The sequence below is a fragment of the Camarhynchus parvulus genome, chromosome 3, assembly GCF_901933205.1.
Source record: "Camarhynchus parvulus chromosome 3, STF_HiC, whole genome shotgun sequence".
Lineage (NCBI taxonomy): Eukaryota > Metazoa > Chordata > Aves > Passeriformes > Thraupidae > Camarhynchus > Camarhynchus parvulus.
In genome coordinates, this window is record NC_044573.1 from 45,594,465 (window position 1) to 45,609,277 (window position 14,813).

The window sequence follows — 14,813 nt, forward strand, 5'->3', positions numbered from 1 at the left end:
AAATGTGGGTATAAGGTACACAAAGGCCCTTGCCTTTACTAAGAGTTGTGTTGCTGAGCAGAGGCTATGTCAGGGATGCCAGCAGAGGAGAGTTCATAAGCAGGATCAACACGATGGTAAAATTCTGTAAGTCCCTGATATCTTGCATCACACTAAGCTTGAGAATTTCTTTTGGCTGACTTTATTCAACCCTTTAACTCCCATGATAAATCTTTGACACATTAAAAATAATCTATAAACTCAGAAAAATGCACTCGTCTCTCAAATGCAGAAGTTGCCCATTCCCGTAAGAATAGCAGTTAAGCTGGCACCTGGTGTGTCACACTGTGTATATCTAGATGAAAGGGAGATTCCTGGCCAGCATGTCTCCACAGCTCATTGATCTCCCTCTGCAGAAAGACTGGTATGTCTCCCTACAGACTCCTCGGCAGGATGATTTAAAACTTGCTGTTGAGCAATTTAAAGTCTGGCATGGGATATCTGTACGTTGCACAGTGAGGAGCATATTGATAAGCTGCCACTTCTGCTTGCAGAGGAGGGCATTAAATCCCATAGCACGAGCAATGTCCTCTCAGAGTAATTTAAGGGATATTTTTTTAACGCTTATAATATGAACCAGTGAGTCAGACTTGAGAGTGAGACATCGAGGGACATGGGAATAGGTACTTGCAAAGAAATGCAGAGATGGAAGAAAAGAGAAGAAAAATGTATATGGAGCTGCAACATGAGAAGGAAATGATGAACATGTGGAGTATGTTTAGCGGGGTCACATTTTGCTTGGCATGCTCCTGTAATGCCAACTGAAAGCTCCAAGTGTTATGTTAGTGAGTAGTCATGGGCAGATACATTTGCTGACGTCTCTTGGAAGCTTTAATCTCAATGTGTTTATTACACTCTAACCAACTGAGCTGCATGCTGGTAGGCATGGGTTTACAACTCCATTATAATGACATTTCAAAACAGAAGTTGATTTTACATGACATTCAATTGGATAATTACATGGTTCTTCAGTTTTTGGGAGTATTTCCAAAATTGTTAACCTGAATAGCTTTCTGATCAGGATATACTGTTATGGGCCCTAGAAAATTTACTTTAAAAAGCCTAAACACGCCAAAGATTCAGCAGCTAGCTGTGAGGCACTACCTCACAAAGACACTGTTTGTGGTTCAGATAAAAGAGGTTACTCAACATATATGGTTTGTTTTCTTCTTCCTTGGGCATTTTTGGCAATTAGTTTTTCTGTGTTTTATTTTTTTTATTAATACATCATCGTACTTTGGTTAGGGGGAAGTGAACAGAACTTTCATTTCTTAGCATTGCTTTTGAGGGAAAAGTTTGTGGGGAAAGAAGCATTTGGAGATACATTTCTCAGTCTGGATCTTTGGTAGAAAATCCTTTTGAATACTTTAGTCTAACATTTTTAAGCAATCCTGTGTTTTATAAGACAGGAAAAATATTTCCATTTACAGTTGTGAGCCAACTGGCACTTACAAATATTAAACTTAAACAAAGTGAAGTATCTAGTAAAAAACTAGTTCCAAATGTGTAATATTTTGTAATTTTTGTGACTTGTGTGAGGTTGGATTCCAGAATGGTCCCCATGTAAACAGCAAAGGGCTCTTCAGTATCTCTCTGGTGATGGTGTTCTACCATGCTGACCCATCATGTTGCATCCTAGTATGTGTATTTTGCATAAAAAAAAGGTAGGTAACAATCATAATTTCATAATGAAGTTTACAGACTGGCTGTAATGTCAGACTGGGTGTGATAGTCAAAGCTGTAGTGATAGGATAGGATACCATTATTTCTACCATGTGATCTTTTCAATCTCTTTTTAACCTTTTCCTGTTCACCACCTCTTGAATCACATTTGTCTATGATGAAAACAGGGGCTGCATATTCAATAGTTACTTGCATACTGGTGAAAATGATTATATAATTAAAAAATTTAAACAGAATTTTTGTCAGGCACTATACCTATACTTGTTAGTGGTTTTATTCCCAGGCAAAAGGATCACTTTGGCATTTGAGGTGCAATAAAGCATTGTAATGTTTTACAAATGAGCAGCATTTGTCATTAAATATCAGCTCCCAAACATTTGAAATGCTCACAAAGGCTTAAAACCTACTGTAATCCCGACTGATCCTGAATTATCAAAGATGTGAACTTCCTTGCTCTCCAGCAGTTTGCCAAACCAGTGCATGGAGTTGGCAAAATGGCAATATCCATAAAGTGTAAGTGCATGGCTCTGTGCATGTCTCATGCCATCAGTATAGGGAATAGTCTAATATCAGGGGGTTTTCTTACATACTTCAGAAGAACCAAACTGTGTCTGCAGTAATTTTTGAGTTGTTACATAATGATGAATGGGGACCTTTTTACCTCATGGGCCAAAGTTCAAGGCCTCTTACTTTCCCATCTCGTGCACTGGAGATCTCTTAATGTTGTGGCTCTCCAGCTGACTTCAGGTTTTTCTGTTTTCTCTTCACTGATCACTTCTATTCATTTATGTCTCATACTTACTCGTACTACAGTTTGGTAGCTATCAATTATCCAATGTAGTAGCCCCAACATACCCGTTATAGCAACTCTTCTGTCCAGGATATGTTTCCATATTCTCTTTAAGAATCATCATCTTCATGTAGTCTGTTTACCAAGACTTTGCTTATCCTTTTCTACTCATTGGGTTTTTGCCTTCTTTTACCCCATCGGCTGCTTAGAAACATTTTACAGCTAACGCCAAGTTTCACACTCCTGGTTCTTTTGCTTGCTGATCATGTTACCAGTTTTTACTTCGCTTCTAGTCTTCTTCCATTTCCTTATCATTTCCTGTTAGATTTCCTAACCAAATAGCCCAAATGTAGCCAGTTTCTTTGAGAAGCAACCTGGCTTCAGTTCCAAGAAAAACGGTGGAAGGTTATGACTAACTTTTCTTAGAATAATTTCAATCTTGATATGTCAAGTCTGTAGAAAAGTGATTTTCATCTTGCCTGAAGGTAGCCAGGAACAGCCTGCAATACTGGCCACTCTGACAATTTAATGACAAAGGTCATGAAATGTATTTAAGTGGGGATATGTATGTTTGCATTTTATTATAAACATAGTTATTCTTTAACAGTTCAATTATTTTATTTCATTACATTTTCAGTGTGAAATTATCTTTAATGTTAAAATTATAATCTTTAAATCATGTTTTGCACAGTATTCTCTTTATTTTATTTACTCATATCTGCATATCTCTTCACAGACAAGAGCAGAACCCCTAGATCATCAAGAGTATGATTGCCAGAGAGAACCAAGGGAAACTAAATACTTCTTAATTACAATACTTTCAGAATATTTGTGTTTGGTGAAGCACAGTGAGACTGTAAAATGAAAAAGTCTAATTTTCATTTCAGTTGGCCTTGAAGCTTTATTTTAGGCCCATTTGACATGATGCACACTAATAAAAATCTGAAATGTATTCCCCAATGTCTACACTGTTGACAGAGGAGGTATCTTATTCAGGGTCCTGCTACAGATTATTTTCTATGTTAAGTGGCCAGATTACAATGTTTTAATCTCTTTGTCTGTGGTCCTCTGGGTGAAATTATGATTAATCACTGTGTCCTTCCAACAGCCACTGTCTGCCTCATGGTCCTTGAATTAACCATTCAAGGAGCTGGCAGGGATGTCAGGATAGTTTAATACATTATCTCTCTGTTGGTAGGCTAAAGTTAGGTTTCATTAGTTTGTTTGAGGGGACCAGGTACATTACAGTGTACTTCTTATCTATATGAAGTCTTTGCAGTCAGTTACTGAATCATATCTGTGTCATCACTTCAAGCCTATTGGCATGAAAGTAAAAGCTTTACATTTTTTTATTCAACTTTTATGTTGGAAACTGTAATTTTCCATTATGGGTTTTATGTTTTGGTTTCTCCCTTAGCAAAAAATATTTTAAATATTTTAGTCAACAAATAAAATATAAGAACATTATCCTGGATGAGTTTAAGGAGAGAGTTTTAAAGTTTTTTGCCCTAGAAATCTGAAAGACATGTGACATTTGATAATTTAGTGGAGGATTTTTTATTTGTTTTTATATGTAAAGGTACTATTATTATTATAAACAAGTTTAACTCAATATTCAACCCAGACAAAGCTACATAAAATATTTTGGCAACAGTCCTTTTATTTAACCGATAATAAGCACTTAGTAGTATAAAGAGTATTGGCCTCAGCCTTGTTTTGTGTTAAAAAATGCAGAATATGCAGAAAAATGTCTTTTGAGTTTCATAAACTATACTGGCAACTGTAAAAGTAATATCTGTCAGAGTTTATCAAGGAAGTTTCTGCGAGCAGCTCTGCTATCTAAGGCACAACTTTCCAGTCCTCTCGCTGTGATTACATTTGTCATGTCACAGTGCTCACTCGTGAAGTGTGAGGTGACCAAGCCTAGATGGAGCCAGTAAGAAATGAATCTGTCTGCCACAGATACTTCAGACAAAATTATTAATGTTTAGTGGCAGGGAAGTGGCTACACCTTCAATGGATTGAATGATGACAGAAAGTCTCAAAGCCTTGATAAGGTTGTGGCCAGGCTGGCTTTTGGTCTAGAAGGTAGATAAAACCACTCTGTCTTTTGGGTTTTTAAGCATGTCTGGTTTCTTTTTCCTGTGTGCATGCTGAAGTGAAACTTGCTTATTCATCTTACAGGCTGTCTTTAAACTTAATCATAATTTTTATGTTTGTCTCACAATAAATATGAGGTACAAGGAGGTGATAGTGCTGGAGAAAAGTTTTTATTGTGATGGAAATAAGAATACTTATTTTGTTACAGGTGACAATTGATAGACTCAATCTTATTAAGTAGCACATGTCAGGACTATAATTCTTAGGCTCTGTAAGTGGCTGGCTATTTATTCACTTGTAGAGTTTTTGTTTAATTTTTTTTTTTAACAGATCCACTGATCACCCAATGTTCTATGTTCCTACATGTTTTCTTATTGTTGGGGCTATTTGGAAGTATGTTCTTTCTGAAACAATGGGAGAAATGCTTTAGCTAAATCTATTATTTAAGGAGATTCAAGTGATGAACACTCTTAACAAGTATTTATAGACTCTGCCCTGGGCCTGAATAACTCTGCTCTTCAGATTACTACAGTGAGAGTTAATCAACTCTCTGGTTGTCTAGGCTGGGAACTCTAGCTTTTGTAGAATTATGTGCTCACTAAGACAAAATCAAGAAAATACTTGGGAAAAGAATAAGAGGCAAAAATTGCTAAAGGTAACACAGCTGATGTTATATTTTCTGTCAAACTAATATGCTCACTTTTGAGCCAGAATTGGCATAAGATGGGACAGGGATTGATAGTAAATAAACCAAAGTAATTTTGCTGAAATAAAGTGATTTTGAGAAGTGGTGTAAAGTATGAGGTGGGACAGTTTGAGCATCAGTTTAGCAAAGTTTAGCACACTGCAAGCTTGCAAGTCATTCCCACCACACTTATCAAGTTAAGGGTACCACCTGGCTTCTCCAAGAGCACACCATGTCTTTTCCACCTCCATCTTCCTCTCTCACTCTCAGATCATGCCTGGAAGATCTGTCCGGCTTCTGAGGATTTCGTTGCTGTTGAGAGTGCTGGCTCTGTGAGGGGACCAAAAGCTTCTCTAACAGAAAAGTATTAGTAGTGAAGAACTAAATAGTTTAAGTAAAAACAGATTTTCAGAACAATAAATCAATATATCACATGCCTGCTTTTGCTTAAGGGTTATAATTCTCAGGAACTGGGGAACACTCACCTTCCTCAGACTTTTCTTCCACAGTCTCCCTAGTGGCAGCCTATTTTTCCACAGAAGATCTGACAATTGAATACCCACCCCTTTCCTAGGAATATCTTTTTAACTGTTGTTTTGCTCTTTGAGCTCTGCATTGGCACAGTGGTAGTGTCATTTTGGACTGGAGCTTGGAAATATGTTGTTGTGTTTCTGTTGCTTCTCTTTTTTTGACTGTTGGGAGTCTTGTGCTGTTTTCTCCAAAAAATTCTTTTTTCTTCTCCCATTATTGAATTAGGTCCATTAGTTTTTTCATAAAGCTCTATCAACTTACCACAGTTGGGTTAACCCATAATCAGTAGTGTTCATGCAGTTTTGGCACTTTTTTGTCTTAAATTAATGTCTTGCACCTCCACACTGATCAGGGCCCCACTGAAGTCAGTGGGAAGTAGTGCAGGAAAAGCCTGAGCAAAAGGAAGGTACACAGGGATTTGCTTGCCATTGTGAGAAATATGGCTTGAACCAGCCACGAGCTGCCAAGCAATGTGCTTTTGCCTAAATCTTGTTAGTTTCGTGGAAATATGAAAAAAACATTTGTGGCCAATAGAGAAAACTTAAGACGACAAAAACTTGCCAGTGGCAATTATTTTCCAGCTGGACTAGGACTATTGCCCTTACTTCAAATGTAGCCTTTTATCTGCTTCTCTAGGTCACACAGTTTAAGTGGTGCTGATGCTCCTACAAAACACATCCTTTTCCAGCAGGATTAAGTTATTTTAATTTTACATTTAATAAAATATTAATTAAGCTGAATGATCAGCCTTCGCAAAATATATTTGCACTGTCAAAATTGCTAACCACGATCACTGGTTTATGATTTGGCCCTGTGGAAGGCTAAATTGCCTTTGCCTCTATTTCACCAGTCTGCTGGCTTTCTACTTTTAGATACCACTGTAGATTTATACAGTTCTCCATGCTTCCAGATTTTGTATGGTCACAAACTAAACCTCTTTGAAATGCACCTTTGGTGTTCTACCTTTACATTTCTCAGGACATTTCTTGCTGAAGAAGCATATGTATGGGTCACATGGACTTCACTGAGTCTCTATCCAACCACTTGGAGCTTCCTGCACAGCGAGCAGGATGCAAGCCAGGAGGCTGTGGACTGTCCCAAACCCACACAGTGAGTCAGGGATATGGTTGGAACTGGAACTGAGTGGTTGCTAGCTCTCAGCCTTAAGTGCATTAGGGAGTAATGCTTCTCATCTTCTGTATTTCCCTTGGTATGAATAAATAGGCTCAAACTCCAAGGAATTTCATAAAAGCTCCCAAAACCTTGAGAACCACAACCATACTATTGAGACCAGCATCTCTTACATAATACTGGAAATTTGGGAAACACAACCTTAAGATTGTCACTTATCAGTCTGGATGTTTTTGATCATTTTTTTAAGTGCTATCTCAGGGACACAGAAGTTCTGACTTCCTCCTTCACAGGGTGGTGTGTTATTAACATTTTGCTGTTTCAAGCAGAGACAGCCTTTCTCCAAAAAGCAGTTTCTCTAATTGAAGCAGAATATGTAGAGATGTTACACTGACAGTGATACTTAATGGAACCTGGTCTTTAGAAAAGGGCGGCATTATCAAGGGTTCCTCACTGTGTGAGGATTTTTGTTTTGAATTAACATGAGCCCCACCGGGAGCTGTGTTGTCTCGTGACCTTAGCAGGCAGTTAGTAATCCATCCTGGAAGGGGGATGTTTAGGTGGGACAAAGACTGGAGTTGAAGATTCCCTGGCATTTCCCAAGAATAACATCTAGATCTGTAAGAACTGATTTGGTAAATATTTTTTTACGTTGCATATGCTGCCATTTGTATGTTGAGTAGTCTAAATACCTGCATATATTCCACTGCTTTGATAAAACAGTCATTTTGATAAACTCAATAGTACTTGTATAGTCGCTGTACACATACAGGGATTTGATACTAATTTACTCACATGTAAGATTTTGTTTTGTTATTTAAATGATGTCTACAGTGAGGGGAGCCAGCTGTACTTGTATATGAAAAAGAGGAAATTATATGATAGATTTGCTGTTTTATATCTGACTTTGTAAGAGTGGCTTTTGGTAGGTTGGAATGTGTCTGAATGTTTAGAAAAGATCATGGGAAGATCATTGTCACAGATATTTTTTTCTCCTTTGGAGAAAAGTAGACATGAAGCAGAAGAAAAATTGTTATCGAGAAAAGAAAATGTCTTTGAATTTTTCTCCATTCTGCATCATTCCCATAATTTTCTATTTGAAGCTATCACCACATTTTGGCTGCCTGTTTTACTGAATCTACTTAAATACATTTTAAAGGTGAATTACTTGGCTGCTTGACATTTTTGTTCTAGATTATGCTGCAATCTGTCTGATTTGCAGTCAGAGAGAAAGCATTACAGCTTGAAATAAGAGGTTTCAAAACTTCTTTCCCCCAGACCTGCGCACATGAAGGCTCCCTACTCTAACAACATACAAAGCCATTAAATGAAGAGGGCAGGTTGTGGAAGTGCTGGGAAATAACTGACATTTAAATTAATTTTTGAACATATAAATTTGAAACACATGAAAATAGCAAGGTGTGTCTGGTGAAGTAGAATAAAGTAGAGATGAATATGAAGGTGTTTTTTTAAATGTGCTTAGCAGACTCAGCTGGAGTTTTGTTTTCAAAATTTTGGCCCTTATCACACACACAAATATATTCAAAAATAATAGTAACACAAAGTTGGATTCTCAGTGTGTAGCCTCAGTAACATAACACGCATACTAGTGGTCTGGAGATAAACTGCAAGGAACCAGCCAAGGATATATGATTTCTTAATATCATTCAACTGTTGTTTCTTTTTTCACTCTTGGATAATGGTGAAAAGTCAGACTAAGTGCCATCTCAAGCCCGTATTTTCGGCAAGATCAAGCCAATATAGGATTTGCATTTTTGTTTTCTACTTTCTTATTTGTCAAAAAAATTCTCATCTCTCGTTAAAAAAAATTAAAGATCTCACATGATTTAATGTTCTCTTATAGAAAGTGTTTATCTAAGTCTTTGCAGCTCAGAGAATTCATAACAAAAATCTGTATTATCAGTGTTCCGGCAATCATGTGTGTTTACAAGGTTGATATGTAAAATGAGTGAAAATTTTAAAGAAACATTTTAGAGTGTGACATTGAACTCATCAGCTGGATTCTGGCAGGCTCCCAGTCAGAGTGTAGTCCTCTGCCTTTCACAGTTTGTTTTCTATCTGTATGATGAAAAAGGACATTTCTCTCACCAAATATGTGGTGGCCTTTCACAAGGTCCTAATTTGGTACTGTTTGCCATGTCAGGGAGCACTAAGTGGACCCTTACTTTTAGAACCTGCTCCTCTCTTTACATCCAAGCAGCCACATTTCATTCATCCCCAGTGGTCACATAAACCTTGAGGTTCCTCAGCTTTGGAATTAAAGAGATGCGTGCAGTCACATGCATCACCTTGGGTTAAACATCATGTTCCATGGAAATTTTCCTTTTTTTTTTGGTTTTTAAAGTTTGAGAGTAAAGACTGGAAATTTAGGTTAAGCTATTTTGCCATTTTAAATACAAACAAAAATGGGTGGAGGGGAACATAGCTTGGTGACAAACTTTGTTTAAACTGTAATGAAGTACTGAGGGTTGGAATAGATGAAGAAATATTTTAAACAGTGATAAAAGGGAGTTTTCTTAGCAATATGTGCATGAATGCTCTGAAATGTAAACTTCATATCATCCAGTGTATTTTAAACCCTCATACATTTGAATCTTCAGCTGCAGTAAGTACTGATTGCTTTTGTAACTAGAATTGATTATTCAATTGGTTATGCCTGTCTGTGTAAGTGCCAGCTATGGCTACAGCAGCCTGGAGTGCAAGAACTATTTTGTGAAGCGTGCTAATGAATATACGGAGAATAAAGTTATCCACTTGTGTCCTCAGGCCTTAACTTGTAAGTTTTATACTGCATTGTCTTTGTAAATGTTGTTGGTGTAGAGGAGTATTTATAGATTTTGTCTCTCTTCAGAGTCAAAGAAGCAGAGGAAGTCTGCAGGCAGAAAAAGGGGAAGTCGCTGTACAATATTAGACCAAAACATGACTCTGGAATTGTAAGTAAAATTTGTAGCAATACTTCTGTTTATATCACTTATTTTGTCTTTTTCTCTTTGCATTTTATAGGCAGGTTATTCTTGATGTATGCTTCTGTTTTGGGTTGGGTTTTTTTGTTTGTTTTTTTTTTTTCTTTTATGTTTAACCATTTCCTTAAAGATTATAAATTAATGAACTTGAAATCTGCCTATGAATATTACTCCACAAAATAGGCGTAGCACAAGCAAGAGCAGTTTATTATTGCCTCAGTGTGCCAATCTGTGTTCTTCCCAGTCTTGGTGTAGGATGCACATAGAAGGCAGAAAGGCACTTTTGGTCTTCCAGCTTATTCTGTTTGTATTCATTCTCTTTTCTACAGATACAGCATGAAAGGAAGAATTTTGATAGTTACACATTTTTCAAGCTGGATCACTGTATCAAATACAGTGTTTTCTGATCCACTGATATGGATTTGTTTGGAATAGAAACACTTGAAAAAGATAATACTGTGCTTTCACCATTCTTTTGAAAACAAATAAATAGCTTCTGTGATAATAGAGGAGTAATTCTGGTCATTCAGTGAAACCTTCCCCTATGATTGCCTAACCATTGTAAGGATCGTGACTGATTTTACAGAAATGTTATTCTGGTACCTCACATTTAATTCATAACTGTAGCAATTGGCCATGATTTATGTTTGAAAAATATTAGAAGATTTTTTTCATGTGTCTGTGTCCTCTGCTCCCCACTACCCAAGACATGACTTAATTCTTTTGTGCTTTGTAGTCATAGCTGTGTAGTCATATTATCTGTGATACATCTTGCAAATGAAGCATGAGGTAATTTGCTGTATTCTAACTGATACAATTTGATAAAGGAAGCAATAATATTGCATTTATTGTTTCTTATTTTGAATGTTTAGTGAGAGTTGACTGTAGCTAGTGCCACAAGAAATGTAAATGGAGTGCTAGCTTGGTAAGGAGTTATAAACTACATTTTATCAATTTTACTTAAAAGCAGATCAACATTTTATTTCAAAAAAAACCCTAAATTAACATTTTTTGGAGTTTTTCATCTAACTTACATACTGCTGCATATGAAGACACTGAGAGACTTATTTTAAGAAATAACTATTTGTTTAATTATTCCTATATCATTATTCTTATTTGCACTGAAACAGGGACCTTCAGGCTTAGTGAAAATTTGATGAGTGAAAAGGAAAGTAAACAAAAATATTTCACAAGCAGTGCATAGCTGTAGTCTATTTCAGTTCTAGCTTCAAAGTTTATTTGTGAAGTCACTGCTACAGTAAATATAATCTGACATTTGCCTATGTATTTCTTATGCTTTTCATATTTGTGTAAGCTGGTTTTGTGTACCCTCAAATTTTGTCCTTATTTTTAAATTTTATTTTATTTTTCAGAAAGCAAAAATAAGTATGAAAATCTGAGAGAAGAAATTCAAAAGCCATTGTTACCTGGTTACCAAATTTCAACATGCCTGTGGGTGGGGAGTGAGAGGGAAGGAAACTACATCATCCTGATCATTTGCTTCGTTGACCTTTTAAAATTTGCGTTTTGTTCTCTAGAGTTTTCCACCAACTGATGTGTTATTGTGCATTCATTCACAACTGTAATCACTTTATTGGAGTGCCCAAAAATAGACTAGGTATGGACTTGAAACACCTTCCCTGTACTCTGTATCTCCTTTGCCACTCAAAAATGGTATTTTGTAAAGTGTATGGTATATTACAAATAGGACAAGTCAGCATGCATAAAAAGTGGTATCTGCATCAGTTCTGAACATGCTGAAAATTGCATTAAGTTGAACTTCATAAGAATGCTACTTGGTACAGTAAAACATTTCCATTCCTACTGGCAACATCTGACAAATACTTCATGGCACTGCACTTAGTTTAGGGAAAAAATGTTACTCCTAGTGAATTGTTTGTATCCGTTTCATGTTGGCATTTGTAGTTTGTATTTTGAATTGTTAAGTGCTGTTTATACAGTATAATCAATGCTTTCCCAACTTGTTTGGTTGCCCTCCATGACTAAATATTTGTGGAACAAGATGTTTACTGTAACTATGTTTAAAATCGATAAGGCAGCATACTTTTACTTCATCTTCTGCCAGATAGTGAATGCCAGGTGGTATGGGGTCAGAAATCCAGCATTAAAAAAAAAAAAAGAAAAAGAAAAAAAAAAGCAGAAAAATACAGAAAAGCAGAAAAGCACAGAAGTATGATAGAGAGTATGAGAGATTTGGTTATTATAGTTTGTTAATATATAAAGCAGCTAATACTTTTACATGAACTTTAGAAGGTATAGTATAGTTTTAACTGCTCATCACTTAAGTAAGACAGGCTTTTGGCCACATGTACATGACTTCCCTTCTGGAATTAGCTTTACAGTTAATTTAAAACTCCTTTAGAGAGCTATTAAAAGATGCACATGGAGACAACATTTATGGAAAACAGTAGCCAATTCTAGTGACAGAACATAGACTACCAACTAATTGACATCAATTTCACACTTAACAGAATTAAAGACATCTCCTCCAGGCTTTCAGTGTCCTTGAATAAAAGGTTAATGATTGAAATATATTACTTAGGGCTTCCATTTTAGACCACATGCTTACTTCCTTTTTGCAATCCAGAATTTGCTGTATCAGTTTTGGACTGCTCAACTGATAACAACCTCTTTCTCCAGTCCTTGTTTATGAGTCCCAAACCAATCAGTTTGATTGACAACACTTTTCTTTCTAAGCTAATTTTTCCTGAAAGCAGACCATGTGCGCAACTCAGTTGGATGCACGTGCTCACAGCTTTGGAGCCTGAAAGACACTGGGGTAAGGCAAATGAGCTCTAACCTGCTGGGTTGCATCATTCCCTGTCTAATCTAGCACATCAAGAGACATTCCGAGCTATTCAGAGGCTAATATACTCTGTAGAGTGTCATGAAAGGAAGTGCAAAATATGACCTCAGGAATCTGTTATTCTTCACATATACCAAGCACTAGAAAAGATGGTTTTTTTCACTGTGTGAAAAGCAAGTCTCCTGTTGCTGATAAACCTATGTGAAAATCTGTACTAGCAGTAATTTCTGGCAGGGATATAAATTACCAAGAATGGAATTCTAAAATTTTGTGTTGATGGGAGTAACATTACTATTTGGGGAAGAGAAAACAAGAGATTATTTGCTGTTACGACTAACTTATGGAAAAAAATCTTTAAAGAGTAAAGCTATTTTAATGGCACTGATTCAAATCCATGTTTGTATTTATGTAAACAATAGTCTTCTCCTCCTAACTTTGCTCCTAAGTGCAAGGATACAGTAGCATGTTTTCATTTGTAGCCTTCCTGTTCTCTTCAGTACCTACAGTATGTATATTACTATACTAAATGAAATAATAGATCATCTAACAAAGATCACTATGTGCAATACTGTATTTAGTGTTTCTATTCCAATTTTTTTAGAATGTTAATTTATAAGAAAATAAAAGGAATAATACTTAAATAACTGCCTTCTCTTGTCACTCTCTGGGTATGCTGTAGTGTGCTACAAACTGTTTGCTCCCTAAGTACCACATCCCATTCTGGCTCCTGTGATCAAGGAAGAGCCTTTGTGAAGAGAACAGAGGAAGTAAGACTTCTCTTTGCTTGCTTTTTGGATGGGTAGTGACAGTAATTCCCAGTTATGTGGATACACTACCTTTTCTCCAGGTGGTGGTAGTGAGAGCTTCAGGTTCTTTACCCAAGGAGACTATGTAAAACTCACTTCTCCAGCTTGTGAATGCCTCCCAGTCTTGCATTTGGCTCAGGTTTGTAACCTGGTCCTACTACATTGCTGAGTTGACAGTCTCAGGAAATTGCTAGTAAGGTCAAAACATGCATGCATTGAGAAGTATAATCTGCATATTATAATCCTTTTATATATATATACAAGTGTTTTAGCAACCTCCTAAAAGGGCCAGCAACCTCCTAAATCCATCACATACATACATACCCTTTCTACAGGATCTGCAGCATGGATGATGGAAGCTATTTCAAGCCTCTCTCTCTCTCTGAAGTGTCAAAGGTTGACTGCAGCTGATGGAACCGTATTATGATCTTAAGACACATGCTGCTATATAGATTTTTCTTTCATTTTACTCAGACCCAGCCCATTTGGTAGAACATGTTTCTCTTTTATACAGCTCCTCTCCAACCTATCTCAAACCTCCATGCAAAGTAGCCCACTATGTGCAGCACCACAGCTGACCCACAGAACATCCAAAGGGAACGTTCTCACAGCACAAGTTTCACTTCTGCTCTTTGTTGTTAGCAGCATACTCAAGTTTTTACAGAATTCTGAACCAATGCTCTTTTGTTTGTTTTGGGTTTTTTTTTAAAATTATAGGAACCCCCCCATTGGTCTCCTCTCCCCTCATTTGCTGCAATCCCCCTCTTTACTGCAACATCAAGCACTCTACACTGAAGTATTGGCCCTAATTCTACAAGAGTTATCACAGACAAAATTCTGAGCCTTTGTTGATTGCTAACACCACATATTGCTCACTGTTACTTAAATGCAGCAGCAAAAGAAAGACTTTCATACCTGAGCAGCAGATGTGACGTGCTGGCAAGAACAATTTGGTTTTTTATGAGGAGCAAAGAGGATTCATGTTGTTTTGCCTGCCAATTAAAGCCTTTCAGAAGCATGGCACTTTGTCACGTCGTGACACTGTAGTGGGTTAGCTTTTTTTGTAGCATCTTTCATCATCCCAAAACACTTCCAAAACTTAGTTAAGTATTAACCAACTGTGGCAGTGGGAATAATAATGAGAGGGATCTTCCACAGACTGACTTTTTTTTCTTGCCCAGTTTTTCAGTGATCAACTTAAAAAGTTGGAAGCAAATATAAATTTCATTGAGAGAAC

The 14,813-nt window shown here is 36.8% G+C and overlaps 1 protein-coding gene across 3 annotated transcripts in view; it reads left to right on the forward strand.

Annotated features, from left to right (window-relative positions):
- Positions 1-13,465, forward strand: part of FMN2 (formin 2) — a 154,494-nt gene extending 141,029 nt beyond the window's left edge. For 2 of the 3 annotated variants that reach the window (XM_030946252.1, XM_030946254.1), the window contains 2 exons: positions 9,832-9,913; positions 11,317-13,465. In XM_030946252.1, coding sequence (XP_030802112.1) covers positions 9,832-9,913; positions 11,317-11,343 — 109 coding nt within the window. In that variant the 3' untranslated portion in view covers positions 11,344-13,465. The remainder of the gene's footprint in view (positions 1-9,831; positions 9,914-11,316) is intronic. The other variant, XM_030946253.1, reaches the window with a different exon arrangement.
- Positions 13,466-14,813: the final 1,348 nt, after the last annotated feature.